This window comes from Molothrus aeneus, chromosome 3 (genome assembly GCF_037042795.1).
Source record: "Molothrus aeneus isolate 106 chromosome 3, BPBGC_Maene_1.0, whole genome shotgun sequence".
Lineage (NCBI taxonomy): Eukaryota > Metazoa > Chordata > Aves > Passeriformes > Icteridae > Molothrus > Molothrus aeneus.
The window spans coordinates 87,095,524-87,110,370 of NC_089648.1; the positions used below are offsets into that span (position 1 = coordinate 87,095,524).

At 37.3% G+C, this 14,847-nt stretch overlaps 1 protein-coding gene across 1 annotated transcript in view; it reads left to right on the forward strand.

Annotated features, from left to right (window-relative positions):
- Nucleotides 1-8,831, forward strand: part of MLIP (muscular LMNA interacting protein) — a 103,928-nt gene extending 95,097 nt beyond the window's left edge. The window contains exons 13-14 of the mRNA XM_066545878.1: nt 6,664-6,698; nt 8,764-8,831. Of these exons, the coding sequence (XP_066401975.1) occupies nt 6,664-6,690 (27 nt within the window). The 3' untranslated portion in view covers nt 6,691-6,698; nt 8,764-8,831. The remainder of the gene's footprint in view (nt 1-6,663; nt 6,699-8,763) is intronic.
- Nucleotides 8,832-14,847: the final 6,016 nt, after the last annotated feature.

The window sequence follows — 14,847 nt, forward strand, 5'->3', positions numbered from 1 at the left end:
ATCACACTCTTTACTCTGGCTTTGGAATGCAATAGGACACCACTCATTAGGGAGATTTTCAATACTATTTTAGAAATTCACCCATGAAAGCATAATTTAGTACCAATAATAGCAGTATGAGAATGTTTATGACACAAGAATGAATTTTTTACTACCAAGCCTCTTTTACCAGGTGCATTCTCACAATGATCTCACTAGTTTTTTAATGAATGTAAAAATACAGATAGGAATTATAATTATAAATTTAAAAACAGTTTGGTTTAAATTTATTATTTTAAAATTAGATTCTAGTTCGTCTGAAAGCAGCCACATGATAATTTAAATATATGAAATGGGTATTTGCCAGTCATTTCTACCAAACATATAACTTCCTTTTAGTTTTGAAAAATATTGTGGGAGTTTTAGGGTCAAGATCTTCACATTTTAGAAGTGGAGGATTTGCCTGAATTCTGAGTTTGTTGACAACATATCAATATATCCTCAGAGTTTATCTCAGTTTCCACTGGAAAAAAAAATAAGGGGGAAAAATGATAAAAATGAAAAGAGGTTGATATCTTAGTGGTTGGGTGGATCAACCGACTGCAGTTCTGCACCAGGAGTACATAGGCATGACTGTAGCCTCTTATTCTCTTGTGCATCCCTGGCCTCTCTGCGCAGGGTGTCAGGGACTTGGAGCTGTTTCATATCTCTTTTTGTTTGAATCTCCATCACAGCCCTCCAAATCTCCTCCTTTGTTCCTTGCCTTTGACATTTCTGCTTGTTTTTACACCATCAATCCCCTTTCCTCTGCCTCCCAGGAGCCACTTCTTGATTCTCTCAAAAGCAGGTGTTACAGTGTCTACTATTCAAAGAAAAACCCAAAATGCCCTCACAAGGTGAAGTTAGACCAAGAATACATTTTAGATCTTCTCAGGTTGGTTTTTTACCATCTTAGCTGTAAAGTTTTGGAAATATTATTGAAGTAATGGTATATCATTAGAAGGCAGTGAGAAGGACTAAATATTTCTGAGGATGAATTTGGTTTTGAGATTAAGCAGATTTGCAGTACACCAGGAACTCTAAAATGGGTATATATACACATACATGTATACATGTGTATGTGTGTATGTGTATATATTTGCAGCCTCTGATGATGAAGATGATTTTCCTGTATTTGAAAACAGAGGGAAGCAAACAGCTAGATCCTTGTGTCTCATCCTTCTACTTTACAATTTGCACATTGAGGTAGAATTTTGCAAATCTAATGGAAAGACTGATGCTTTCAAACAGAATTCTCTAAGAGACAAGACACATAGTTTAACTACTAAGATTATTAAGATCATTATTACAATCAATTCAGAAAGTGAAGGATCTTGTACTGACATAGTAAAGTCAGACACAAAAAAAGTGCAAAATTCCTTTGGTTAGAGGCCAGCTTGGTCTGTTCCAAGGCAGGTAAAATATATTAAAACTGTCTTCTAAAAGTTCCCTTGTAATTCAAACAAGCACTTTGAACAGAATTTCTATCTACATTTTTTAAAAAAGCTTAAATGTAGTAAAACAATGGGAGAATTTGTACCATGATCTGTAGAACAACTATATCTGATGAAACTGTGGTTGCATTTATAAGGACCAAAGACGATTGATGGGAAAGAAGATTTATAAGTGCTGTTATCAGTACACTTTATATTTCCTTTGATTAACGTCTTATTGGATGACTTATAATAGTGTTAGCTAGAGACAAATAATTAGCTTTAAAGTTGAAAAAAAAGTGTCAGATATCATTTTGTACAGCTGAGCAAGCTGACTGCTGGTTCCCTGGGGCCTGTCACTAATGAGTATTTTGCCACTACGAGTATGCAAGTGGACTCCAGTCCATGTAGAAATATCAAGAAGAATTGTGTCAGGCTCACCGCAAGCTGCTCAGAAAGTATCATCAAGAGATGACATATTTACTCTTTTCTCTATTACAAATAAAAGAAGGCATTTTTCATAGAACTGTTCAACTCATAACAAGCAAATGATCCAGTATTTTCCCAATTTTTTAATCTCATTTTTAGAAGGAGGAGGTGACCAGGGCACATCTTGCTGGCCACGTGAAGGCTGAGCAATCTCTTTGTCTCTTTAATGGGTGTCAGAGAAGACACAAATGCATCTAGAGATGACCCCCATTTTTCATTCTCAGTCAAGAAGAACTGAACAAAGGCATCTGTTTCCCCTGAGATCTATTGCTAGAAACTGAAGTATTCAGCATTGATACACAGAAGGAGATCTACATTTATGCTGTCTTGGAGACAGACAGGACAGCAAAACAGAATTAGGTGCAGCTCAAGTTATTTGGGACAGCCTTCTTAGCTGTCCTGAGGGTAGTGGCTTCTTGGAGATAAGTTGTTGTCAAGCTGTCTCTGAAAAACTAACATATTTTCACCATTTTCTGTTTTTTCTGTGGTTGGGTTTTCAGAATTGTATGTTATAATGCTTTCTCTTTCTAGTGCATTAAAAAAAGCAAGGAAGGTCTTGGTTGATGATTTTTAAAATCACAACATCTTTCAGGCACCTGTGTTGTTCCTTTTTATTTGGGAACATATCTTGACTCTAAGAACAGTTTATACTGAATTCTCACCTTATGAGTTTCATAACCCACAAATCCTCATCCTAATTTAATATGTCTTCTTTTTTTTTATCAGTGAATTCTGTTTGGATGATGAACTGATTAGGAAAAAATCTGCCAAGTCATAAGTCCAATATTACTCTTACTGCTATCATAAGACCCTTAGATCATTCTCCTATATTATCTAAATTATTATCTACTCTCTTTATCTAAAATTATATATAGGCTCATACTTAACATTTCCTGCAATGTTCCCCCCTCAGAATGAGAAAGTAAGTGTGATTTGTGCAGTTGCAAAAGAACCCAAATGGAGGGACAGATGCTCTGTGAAATGTAAACACCTCTAGGAAGGAGTAAGAGAGGAAATGAGGGAAATGTGCTGCTAGTTTCTCCTTAGTAATTTGTATTGTTTTCCTCAAAGCAAATTATTCAGTGGAAATTATAATAAACAAACAAACAAATAAAATAGAGGTACCTTTTTATTCAGAAGAATAGCATTTGTGTAATTTTAGCATCATTCTGTTATGGCATGTACCAAGTAAGACCTGTGACTTCCCTGTGAAAGTAAGAAAATAAATAAGTGATATTCTGCTCCTTGTGAAATCCTCCACTACAACCAGTGCATTTTAAATGGAGGAGGTCTGAAGGATACTCTTTGAAACATAAGCAAGCAATATGCCAATAATTTCTGATACCTACTGTCTTCCTTTCAAGTGAAGCTAGTGTTTGCCTAGGCCATGATGTGGGAATAGTATTATAATCAGTCTCAGAATTTTACTGAGTCAGAACCTTTAGACTGAATGTTGGGCATATGTACCTGTATAATCTGAAAAAAAAAAACCATTGTGTGGAGGGGCTAAAAGTATGTCCTCATTACCCTTATTCATCTATGATTTACAAAATCCTAAGTCTACAATTACAATTACTAATAAATGACTAATTATAGTTACCAATACAATTACTTTAGGCCCATGTAATCTTTTGCTAAAGTTGAGTAATTACTCAGTTTTATCTGTTTGTTTTGTTCACGAAAGATCTGCAATAGTTGCTTGAGAAATCAATAGCATTTCTAAAGTCAACATTTATAAAAAGACCCCATGAGAGAAAGTTGATTCTATTGACTTGGGTGGCAACAGGATTTTGCCAACTATCTTCTGTGCAAAGTAACGAAAGTTCTTGAAATTTGAAATTCCATGAAAATGTCAATATGGTCCAAAGTTTTGTTTTACATTGCTCTTGGTTTTTATTTACTGAAGGAGTGTTCCTGCTCAGAAGTCAACAATAGTATTAATCATTGATAGAGTCTACCTATAAGAGGAAAATGTACCCATTTTAAGAAAGTGTCCTTGTACTACAGAATTTTTGTAAAAGGTTTTACTGTAAACAAAAGCTCCAACCTAAATGATGTTATCATGGCAAAGTTATGTCCTTCCAGTTTAACACCCTCCTCACTGGACCCTGAATTATTCTGTAATGATTCAGCTCTTCCATACTGCTCAATACCTTTTCAACTTGTAAAGAAGATTCCAGCTTGTCAAAGCAAGGACCTAACAGAAGCAGAGGGAGCTCCAGAGGGAGCTCCACTGGAAACACTCCCACTCAAAGGTCAACTTTATGCAAGCACCTACTTTTTCCATTTGGCAGATGAGATACATCTTTCCAGACGTGTTGGGGACAAAGACAGCTCATTGTGCCTTCCTAGGAGACAAGCATGGGCTCTTCATGTGTCACATCACAGATGCGCAATTCACTTTTTGCTTTCCATCTTGCACACGTTTGCAGCCTTGTTCCTCAGACAGTGGAGCTGCTGTAGACTGGTATGGCAGAAGATTGCTGCCCCTTCCTCTCTGGAGTCGGGGTCTCACTGCCCTTGGGTTATTTTGACCAAGCCAAGGAGTGCAACCCTAAGCTCTCTCCATAGACTTATAGCAGTTCATTTAGCTGAAAATTTAATGACCCTGAAAATGAACATTAAATGTATGAATAACTACTGTTTTTACTAAAGGAGTAGGATTTTCAGGTGTTAATGGTGACAAATTCTTTAACTTCTAAATTGGATGGGCCACTGAAACAGCAAACTGTTGCCTTCTAATATTTATAAATAGAAAGGCAAGTTCAAACAATGCACATTTCTAAAATCTCAAATAAAAACTTTAAGTATCAGCAGACAAACTTTCTATTACTTTAAACTTGAACAGTGCTTTATTTTTCTTTCTTTAAGATTTTGTACGTTAAGCAGAAAATTTATATTGCAATGGGTATTTGGGCAATACTTTAGTCACCTTCAACTATATCTTCTTGTTTTAAGTAAAAACTTTCAGTTATAGCCTACTGACTTGAAAGGGCATATTAGATCACCATGCTGTAACAAGGAGAAAGCATTATATGCATTTATAGAATTTTATTTGTACAGTGATTGCATAAAAATAATTGCTGTAAATATATTCATTTTATAAGTTTACATTTAAAAGTCTGAAAAGGTAGTAATATAAGAACGATAAAGAGAAAGTTTGAGATATCAGTATGTGATTCAAACTTCAATTTGAATCTAATTCCCCCTGGCATTAAGAAACAGCTGTTGTTATTGGTCCCCTTCAAAGAATGGCAGGAGTTCTGAGAAATTGTTTTAGAGGAAAAGAACTTGCCTTGAATAGCTAGACAGAACATAACTGTAGGCTGAAGAATTTTTTTTTAATTATTCAGTACTTAAGTAATGCATAAGTAATTAGAATCATAGAATCAGATTTAAATTAGCTATTGTGTTTGACCACTCCTATGATATAAAATATGTTTCTTTATGGCTAATTAAAATTTCCCCACTTGCTGCCTTGTTTTCTTTCACCATGCAAATCTGGGCTGTCATTAAACCTTTCTTGAATGGCTGGAAAAGGAAAAAAATACCCCATGGTCTACTCTTTATGTTAAACAAGTGCTACCTGTAGCCACCCTTCATCTGTCACATATCTTTCCCAGAAATCAACAAACACTTGTAACTGTCCTGATAGTTGTCCATTGGTTTCCTCTGCTTGCTTGACAAAGCAAAATCTATTTTTATAGTGAGAGCTCAATAATGGAAATTACATTCCAGATGCAGCCTTGCTAGTGCCCAGCAGAGGGGATTAACTTCAACCTGCTGGCTGTGCTCTAATTAATGCAACTGTAAATGAGGTTATCCTTCATCACAACAAGGCTAGACTGATGCACGTTCTGTGTGGTGTCAGACCTCATATCCCTCTTGGCAGAGCTGCTTGTCAGTCAGTCAGTCAGTCAGTCACTGTCCTGTGCCATTGCACGGGTTATTCACCTCCTCCATGCCCCCTTCTCTCCTGCCCCATGCAGGATTTTGTAATTGCCTTTGTTCATGGATCTTCTGCTAGCCCATTGCTCCAGTTTGGCAGAGTCCCCCAGACTCCAGAATGGGAGTCATACCCTTAGCATATCAGTCTCTCTTGTCCTCCAAATTAGAAATATCCACAGACTTCCAGGACACGTAGGCTCTTCAGATCTCTGATGGAGATGTCACCCTAGCATCCTCTGAAATATTCCCTGGAGGAGACATTTTGAACTGTTGAATGCTATCTTTGTGGACCAGTGTCCCAGATAGGGACAGGCTGCATTGGGATTCACCCTGTAGTCTATCCCACTCCTTGGTTTGGGTGCCAGGCTGTTACAGAAGACTGGCAAAATCCATGCTAAGGGGGAGGCAAGCAACACACCTGTGGCATGTGAATTCAAGGGTGGCCACATGCTCTGTCCTCCCAGCAGGAAGTTCAGAAAAGAAGTAGAAAGTGGAAAACCAATGTGAATCTGGTGTGTGATTAGTCAAAGTGACGCTTGTCTGTTGAAATTTCTGTGGGCAGAGGAATTCCTAAAGAATGTCAATGCATGAAAAATCATTTCTGGTTCAGTAAGCAGAGTTGTAAATTAAGAGTGCAGCAAACCAGTGATTAAAAAAAACTTAGAAGTGCTGTGTGGAGTTTTCCACCAGTTTTTACAATTGCTCCTGCATAACATTTGCAGTTTTTATTTTCCTCTTCACTTTGTTTTCGCTTTTTATTTTCATTTTTCTATAGGTTTCCAATGAAAGAGGTTCTGTTTAGATATGATGGTGAGTATTACTATTTTTTAAAAATATGATTACAGTCAAAATTAAAATATGTAACTATTTTGGTGTCACTTTATCAAATTTTTATCATTTTATTTGAAAAGATAATAGGATGCTTTAGGTAAACAATTTAGTGTTTGGACAATAAGATGGCTATATTTGGTGAATGATTTTCTATGAAATATTACCAATGCAGAATAATTCCAATTCTTAACGTGACAGAATAAAGTCACAATAGAATTAATTTTAAGTGGGATTCAATCAAATGGGTGTAAGAAATTGAGGTATACCCTGGAACTAGATTGTGAAAGGATGTCAGGGAAATAAGAGAATTTTTTTTATATTTGAGCACATAACCACATACTGCCATTAAATGAATGGTTTGCTAGAGTTAAATACATTGCAAATAATGTACTATGCTTGAGAGCTGACTTAGAAAGAGAGGTCAGCAAATAGGTGATACTGAAAAGTTCAGTGCCTTTTTTCCCCCTCTTACCTTGTTTAAGTCTTCACAAAAAAAAAGGAGATTAATTATGAATAAAATTTTATTTCTATTATTATTAAGAATTTGTGAGTAGGATCATGGAGAGAAATGGAAAATGACACCTGAAGGAATACTGAGGTAAATTGGAATATTTGTAATGGAACAGCCTGATGAAATTTACCCTTAAAATACTTAACCTATGCCATTTCTCAAACACTAGTGATTAGCAGGATGAGTAATTTCCCAGAAAACTGGAGAAAGGTAAACACAATGTTCTATCTAAGCACAAGAGGAAAGGAAAATCTGAGGAATCACAGAAAATTCAGTCCTAATAGCATTTCCAAGACACTGGAACAAAGTCTTAAACAACGTTTGTGGGCATCTAGAGAATGGTAAGAAGATAAGATTATTTGCACAGGGACACGTCAGAAACAAATCCTATCAAGTTGATCTCATTTCCTTCTGTGACAGCAAGGCAGATACAAGGATGTGTTTTATACAGTGTCTTCAATGTAGTCTCACATGACATCCCTAAGCAAGCAAAGTAAATTAAATTCACATAAGGTAGATAGGTACTTGATTGGAAAGCAGGACTCTAAGAAGGGTTATTTGCTGCCTGAGTGGGAGAACATCTCAGTGACTTCCAGAATGCTGTCTTCTAGCTCTAGTACTATAAAGCTTTGCTATTAATTACTTTCTCAATGACATGGACAATAGGCTTACCCAATTTACAGATAATGCCCACTTGGGAGGATTTGCAAGCAGCATGGAAGCCAGGATTTTAATTCAGAAAAATTCACTTATATTAAAGGAATGGCTTGAAATAAATATGATACAATTGACTGAAGAAAAATACAAAGAAATATGATGGGTACAGACAGAAAAAGAATGACAATAATACTGCAGATGAGAACCTGAGGATTATAGGGGAGGAAAAACTGAGTCTGAGTAGAAGAGGTGATGCTTTCAGGGAGATGTTGAAAGGAATGCTTATAATATGATGAAGATAATTACTCTTTTTTTCACTATTAGTGCAAAATCAGTGGCATAAGATGTGGGAAACAAATGGGAGGTTTAGAAAAAATGTAAAGGCTTCAGCATTTTCACACAGAAGATAAGGACATAAGAAATAAGGACAGAGGAGAGGCACAGCAGTTTCTCTTCATAATGGACTATTATAAAGGGAGATTAGTCACTTTTTCATCTTTCCTATGAGTAGGAGAAAAAGAGATGGGTCTAAATTTCAGGGAGAGAGATTTAGTTTGAATTTGAACAGTTACAGCTCTGTGAAAATTTAAGTCCCAAAAGAAGTTTGCCTCAGGCTGCTGCAAAGACAGGCAAGCTTCTCACAAAGATAAATCTGATCTGCCAGCTCTCATCTTCTCCCACAACTATAGGACAAAGGAGGTGTCTGAATATATCTTTTAGGCTTTTTTTTTTTCTGTGAAACTAAGAATTCTATTTGTTAGCCAGATCATCAGGTTGTATAAACTAGGAAAACTAAGTGACCTCAGTGTGTGTTATGCATTTTACTAATCTGTATTTTTGACAAATTGTGTTCATATGAAAATACTTCTTTTGCAGCCCCAAATTAGGATCAAGAGCAAAAACTGAATTTGAAGCCTGTTTCTATATTAAGAAGGAATCCACAGCACCAGTCTTATTTAAAGCAACATTAAAAAAAATTGCTTATGGTATGCTAGTTGCAAGGCAGTAATAACAATGAAATATTCTTTCAAGAAATAATATGTACTAGCATAATTAACCCCAGAGATACACACATGAATATGCCATTTCTTGAAGTGCTTGCTGATTTAAGAGATGCCCAATATAACACAGCATATTTTCTTTAGAAATAATATAAATGTTGAAATTAAATAAAGCTGTATTTTTGTTGCAAAACATTTTTTGTGATCCTTGTTTTTACTCCTGTAAATCTGGCTCCATGGGTTTCAAATAGCTGAGAAGAAATGCCAACATTGCTGAAAGGAATGCTCCTGTGTGCTTTAACTTGGTCACATTTTGCCACCACACAAACACTTGTATTTTGTGAAGTAGTCCAGGGATTATTCATGTTGGTGTCAGCACCCACAGCAGTCAGCAGTGAACATGCACAGTGATTTTCCCCTGCCATGCAATATTCATAGCCCCTGTGACCCTGCCAGGTGCAGAGTGCAGGCAGAATTACCCTCTGCACTCCTGGAACAGCAGGAAGAAACACCGCTTTCCACTTTATGCTGCTGGCTTTTTGATCTTGTGCTGCTTCCACATGATGTTGTACAGGCCTGGTTCTTAAAGATTTTGCTTTCAAAATGAATTATGAAAGGGTAAGGAAGCTGGTTGTCTATGCTTGAATGAGCTACCTGAGTTCTCCCCAGTGTCTTGGTCCTTTGAATCCCAAATGACTCCGCTGGTGACTCTGACAACACGCTCAGGACCTTTGCATCACAGCCCTGTCCCAGAGTGCAGGAGCATTTTATCTCATGATGAATTGTGATAAAGACTGATAATTTAATGAGAATCCTCCTTGATTAAAATTAATGTGATGAACTATTTTATGAAGTACTACCATAGGGAAAACCATTAAAATTAAAACCAGCTTAAGTGGAATAGTCCATAGGCTACTCAGCCTTTTGCCCTATTGGAACTGATGTAACTTCAATCCAGCCTGCTTTTAAGCTGTTGGACTCTGTAGCTATGAAAACTGAAGAAAAGGTCAGCAATTAGTGATTATTTCTCTCTATAGGTAATATATAAATTTTTAAGAATATTGTGGAAAGATTGCTACACATGTAAGGGTGGTTCTTTCTCAATGGAACCACCTTTCTCTTTAGTTTCTTTCTCAATGGAAAAATAACAGAAGTTAACTGTATAGATCTTGTGAATGACATACCTATTAACTAGGTGGTGGAAAAAACTCATTTCAGTGAGTTCAAGAGTTTGTGGGGACAGAAATCCACACATACAAATAGAACAAAAAAGTATAGAAAAATTTAAAAAATAGATAAAAATTCATACATATAAACCATCTATCACTATAAATGTGTTAAAAATACTGTAGGAGCTGTAATAGATCTACCCACTAAGGACCTAATAGTATTTCTTGGTTTCAGTAAAGCACTGAAGTGGGAGAAATTGTTATTTAAAGACATGTGATCTGTGTGATTCTCAAAAGCCTTAGTCTGCTTTCCTGCTCATTTTTTTCCAAGGTATTTGTTTTATTCTGAATTTGTTCTAACCCCAGATTTCTTTTCCTCTTGAATTTCAGTTTTGTAGAGCCCAAATCCAGTCTAGCATGTCTAGCTGAGACAATTGTTCACACAGCTTACGTTTAAGTTTAAATTAACCCATGAGATAGACTGAAAGGTGAAAGGAACACAAGCAAGAGAAGGAACTACTGGGATTAGAGGAAGAACAGAGGAGAAATCCTTTTGCTTACCTCTGGGATTTTGTTCATCTGTGTGTACTTGAAGAAAGAGTTTCCCTCTCTGTTCAAAAAGCTTCCATCTATGAATGAAAAATGAGATTATACTGGCAATCAGTTCCTAGAAATTGTGTCCTGGGAAACCAATGGAAAAAGCATTAAGAAAAAAAATCTTTAAGGAGAGATTATAAAGAGCAAAACAACATGAAAAGTGATTGCCTTTTCTGTAGTACTGAAAGATTAATGGATGATGCTCATTCAATAGTGTAATATATTTAGTCCAGGTTCTGATGCCTTACCCTGATTTTAGTAATGATTTTATGGTAAAATACACATTCCCAACAGGATCACAATGGCTGCATAGCTTTACTGAGGGCTTATGATCCCCTTTTTGCCTCAGCTTCTTGCAATCTGACATGCCATGTTCACCCCTCTATGTGCATGCTTGTGGTGTTTCTTTTGTTGCTCTGTGCTACAACTCAAGCTATCAAGAAAAGAATTTATTAAAGTTGGCCCAAGTGGTCAGAAGGGAAATGTGTCCAGCACAATAGGTGCATTTGGACAGGGACATACTTGAGAAAATCTGGATGCTGCATCAGAATAAGGACAGCCCTTGGTCCCAGGGTTCAACTGGCTGGCATCCAAAGCCTGGTTTGGAATGGCACAGATCTGTGCTCTGGACTCAGTTTTAATGAGAAAATTGCTTAAATCTCAGGGAGTTCACAAGCTAAAGCTATGCAAAATGAAAAAAGTAAAAGCACAGAGAGAAGGATTTTGTTAGGATGGTAAGATTAGCAACTCAGGGATAGAAAATGAAAAAAAAAATCTGTACGTTAAAGTATGAAAAAAATCATTGAAAGCAGAGAATCAGCAAGTGGCAACTAGGCAACACTGAGGATCAGTCTGTTTAAAGGATTAAGATAAAGTCTTACTAGAAGCAGCTGAGGGAGCTGGGGGTGTTTAGCCTGGAGAAAAGGAGGCTCAGGGGAGACCTTATCACTCTCTGTGAATACCTGAAAGGAATCTGTGGCCAGGTGGGTGATCAGTCTCTTCTTCCAAGTAGCAAGTGATAGGATGAGAATGGCCTCAGTTTGTACCAGAGAAGGTTTAGATTGAGTGTTAGGAAAACATTTCTTCACTCAAAGGGTGGTCAGGCATTGATATAGGCTGCTGAGGTTAGTGGTGGATTCACCATGCCAGGTACAATAGGTGCTTGGATGTAGCACTTGGGGACATGTGATAGACTCTGTGATCTTAAATATCTTTTCCAAAATGAATGATCCTATGATTCTAAGATTCACTGGTGGGATAAGATAGGAGCATACAATTGAGATGAACACCAACATGTGAATAACTTGCTAGCAACACCAGCACAATGCTTTCTGAGAGCTCATATTGTCAATGAAATACAGTCCAATGCTTGTCTCCTTCATCTTTGACTGGATGACGAGGTTGGGATTGGCAAATTCACAGTAAACATCACCTCTCTGAAGCTAAATGCAGCCATGCACAGGTTAATATGTTCACAATAGTCTGCACTGATGGTATAATGAAGGTGGCATGTCCTCTCAATAGAGGCCAAAATTTCTGAACCTGATTGTGTTTCTTGAAAGGTTCCTTTTCAGGTATGAGCCACAGTGACTGCTGCTACCTGTTCTGTAAGTCCTAGTGAAACACCATTTAGGAGAGCCCCTGCAATTGTAGGACTACACAGACACTGTGGTGGTTCATGCACTGGGTCCCCACTCTTCACAGGCTTCACTGGGCTGAGCACAGAGTGGTCTGGCCTTACACAACACAAGAGCATGGCTGACAAGAAGAATGAGATGGCATCTGCTTCCTCAAGGCTGACCAAGTGATGCAGCTGGCACAGGAAATATGCATCGTCAATTACTGTGGTGGGTGGGGCAAAAAGGCTATGAGGCCATAACAACCACATAATAATAATGATAATAGAATGATAATAATAATAATAGTAGTAGTAAACCATGTAATGTATATTTGTAACACCTATAATGTAATTTCCTTTTACCTGCAGTTGTTGACTCTGAGCTCTTGGGCATTCATGTGTGTGCATCTCTGTGCGTGAGGAATGGGATTCCTTTGGCATGCACAATTTGGGTCAGTTGCTCTTCCTCTACCTCCAGCCCTAAATCTGTTGATTCAAACATCTGATGAATTGGAAGAACTGGTGTGAGAGCCTGTGAATAACAAGTCACACTGTGACAGGGCGATGAAATCTGTCACATAAGTGACCATTATTCTGAGTTGCATGTGACTTGGATTAACATCATAAGACTTGAGATAGGCAGCCCTGAAATTTTGGATTAAAAGTGTCACTGCTTGCTACCACGCCAACAACACACAGCAGTGACCTGCAGGCTCTTGGCAAACAGGCACTCCCATTCCTATGCCTGCTGTAAACATACAAATAGTGAATTTGCAGTGAGAAAATCACTTTAACACACAGCTTGTCTCTGCGTAAACACATCTAGGAGCTAGGCATTCACAATTTGGGAGGATGAATCCTATTCTACCATTAGTACATGGCAGAGACAACACATTGTGGGATAATACTTTTGTTGAAGTAATTTTGCCTAGAAAACTTTCACTGCATTGCAACCATTAATAAAAAAGAGGAGTAAGCATAAAGTGCTGTGGCCATTAGAAATCAGTGGTGCATTCTGTGCCAGGAGTCACCAGTTAAATTTCCATTTGAATTCAACAAAAGGGATGGATGGTATCTTTGCAGAGTTTAAACTGGAGATAAGCAATTACATGGATTCTCTGATGCATTGAGTTGTGCCTCCTGGCAAATGACTGACCTGAGCTCTGGCATTGTGATTTCTTCCTTAACTGGCCCTTCATTTTCCTGGCAGAAGGTCATAGTACTGCAATTCCCCCTGCACAAGGATTGGCTCCTTGTGGCAGCCAGGAGAAGGGAAGGTATCATTGTTGTCTGATGGGGTGGGCTCAGCTATCCATCCTGGGAGTCATCTTCAGCACCAAGAGTCTTGCCAGCCACTGCTATCCTACACTTCTCTGAAGCTGATGAGATTTTTATGATGCCCAGTAGGCTCAGTCAGACAAATTAGGACAGCTTTTGAAAGAAAGGCTGTGAAATAACCCTAGTGCAGCTTTAAAGAGATTCTTGGACATTTTAATGTCTTTTTATTTTTTTGATTTGTTACTCCATCAATCATTCAGTGCTATTAATATTTTAATTTCTGCCAAATGTGTGGTGTTTTCTGAAGATCAAGAATAAACATCAAGAACTGCTGAAAGAGGAACAAGACAAACATTTTTGCACTTAACTGTGCCAACTAGAACTAATACTAGGACCCTAACTCAAAATCTTAGGACAGCTGTTATGCTTGGAACAGGTTAATCTTCAACAGAGAAAAAGGATCACGTCCAGCTGTTTCTAAATTATTACAGATAAGTCAGTGCAAGCTTTCACACAGTGAAGACAGAGCTCCTTGCTTACAAAGGAAAATGCTAAAAAATCTATTTGCTGAAGCACAATGGAATAGTTTTGTGAGTTTTTTAAGATTTGATCAGAAACCATCAACTGAGAAAAATGGGTTATATCAACTTTGCTGGAAAACAAAGGGGCTTAGAACACAAGTTGATTTTTGTGTTCTTTTAAAGGAAATCTAACATCTGTGTAAATGAGCTGAAATGGTTTCCAAGCAAATTCCTTGCCTCTGGTTTATCATCAGCAGGTCTTTAAAGTTAAAAAGAGATATGCTTGTTCATTTAATCTGACTGACATTTACCACATATTCTTTCTTTTGCTTCCAGAGCAAGGCGATAACTAGATAAAAGTGTTTCTGAAGATTTGTAATACAAAGGAGATTTGAATTTTTCTAATGTCAGTGCAAATCAGAGGTCATTTTCTTGGAGCTGACAGAACTGCACAGATGTAAGGAAAAGAAATGAATTATAATTTCCAGAGAGCACTTCACTGTTTCCATGAATATATCCTTTCTCATCTCCCTTATATTTGTTGCATCATTGCAGTCAGTGGCAGAATTAAGGTTGTGCAAATTTTTCTACTATGAACAAAACAAAACCAATCAAACAAACAAACAAAAAAAAAGCAGAGCAAATTTGAAGGGTTAAGATTTATGTACCATTAATGTGATGGACAGTGATTGCCTGTTGCTGACCTTGGCCTTTCTGATATCTTTCATACAGAAGATTTCCTGCAAGAGAGAAAAATAAAATTGTGTGGTCAGAGG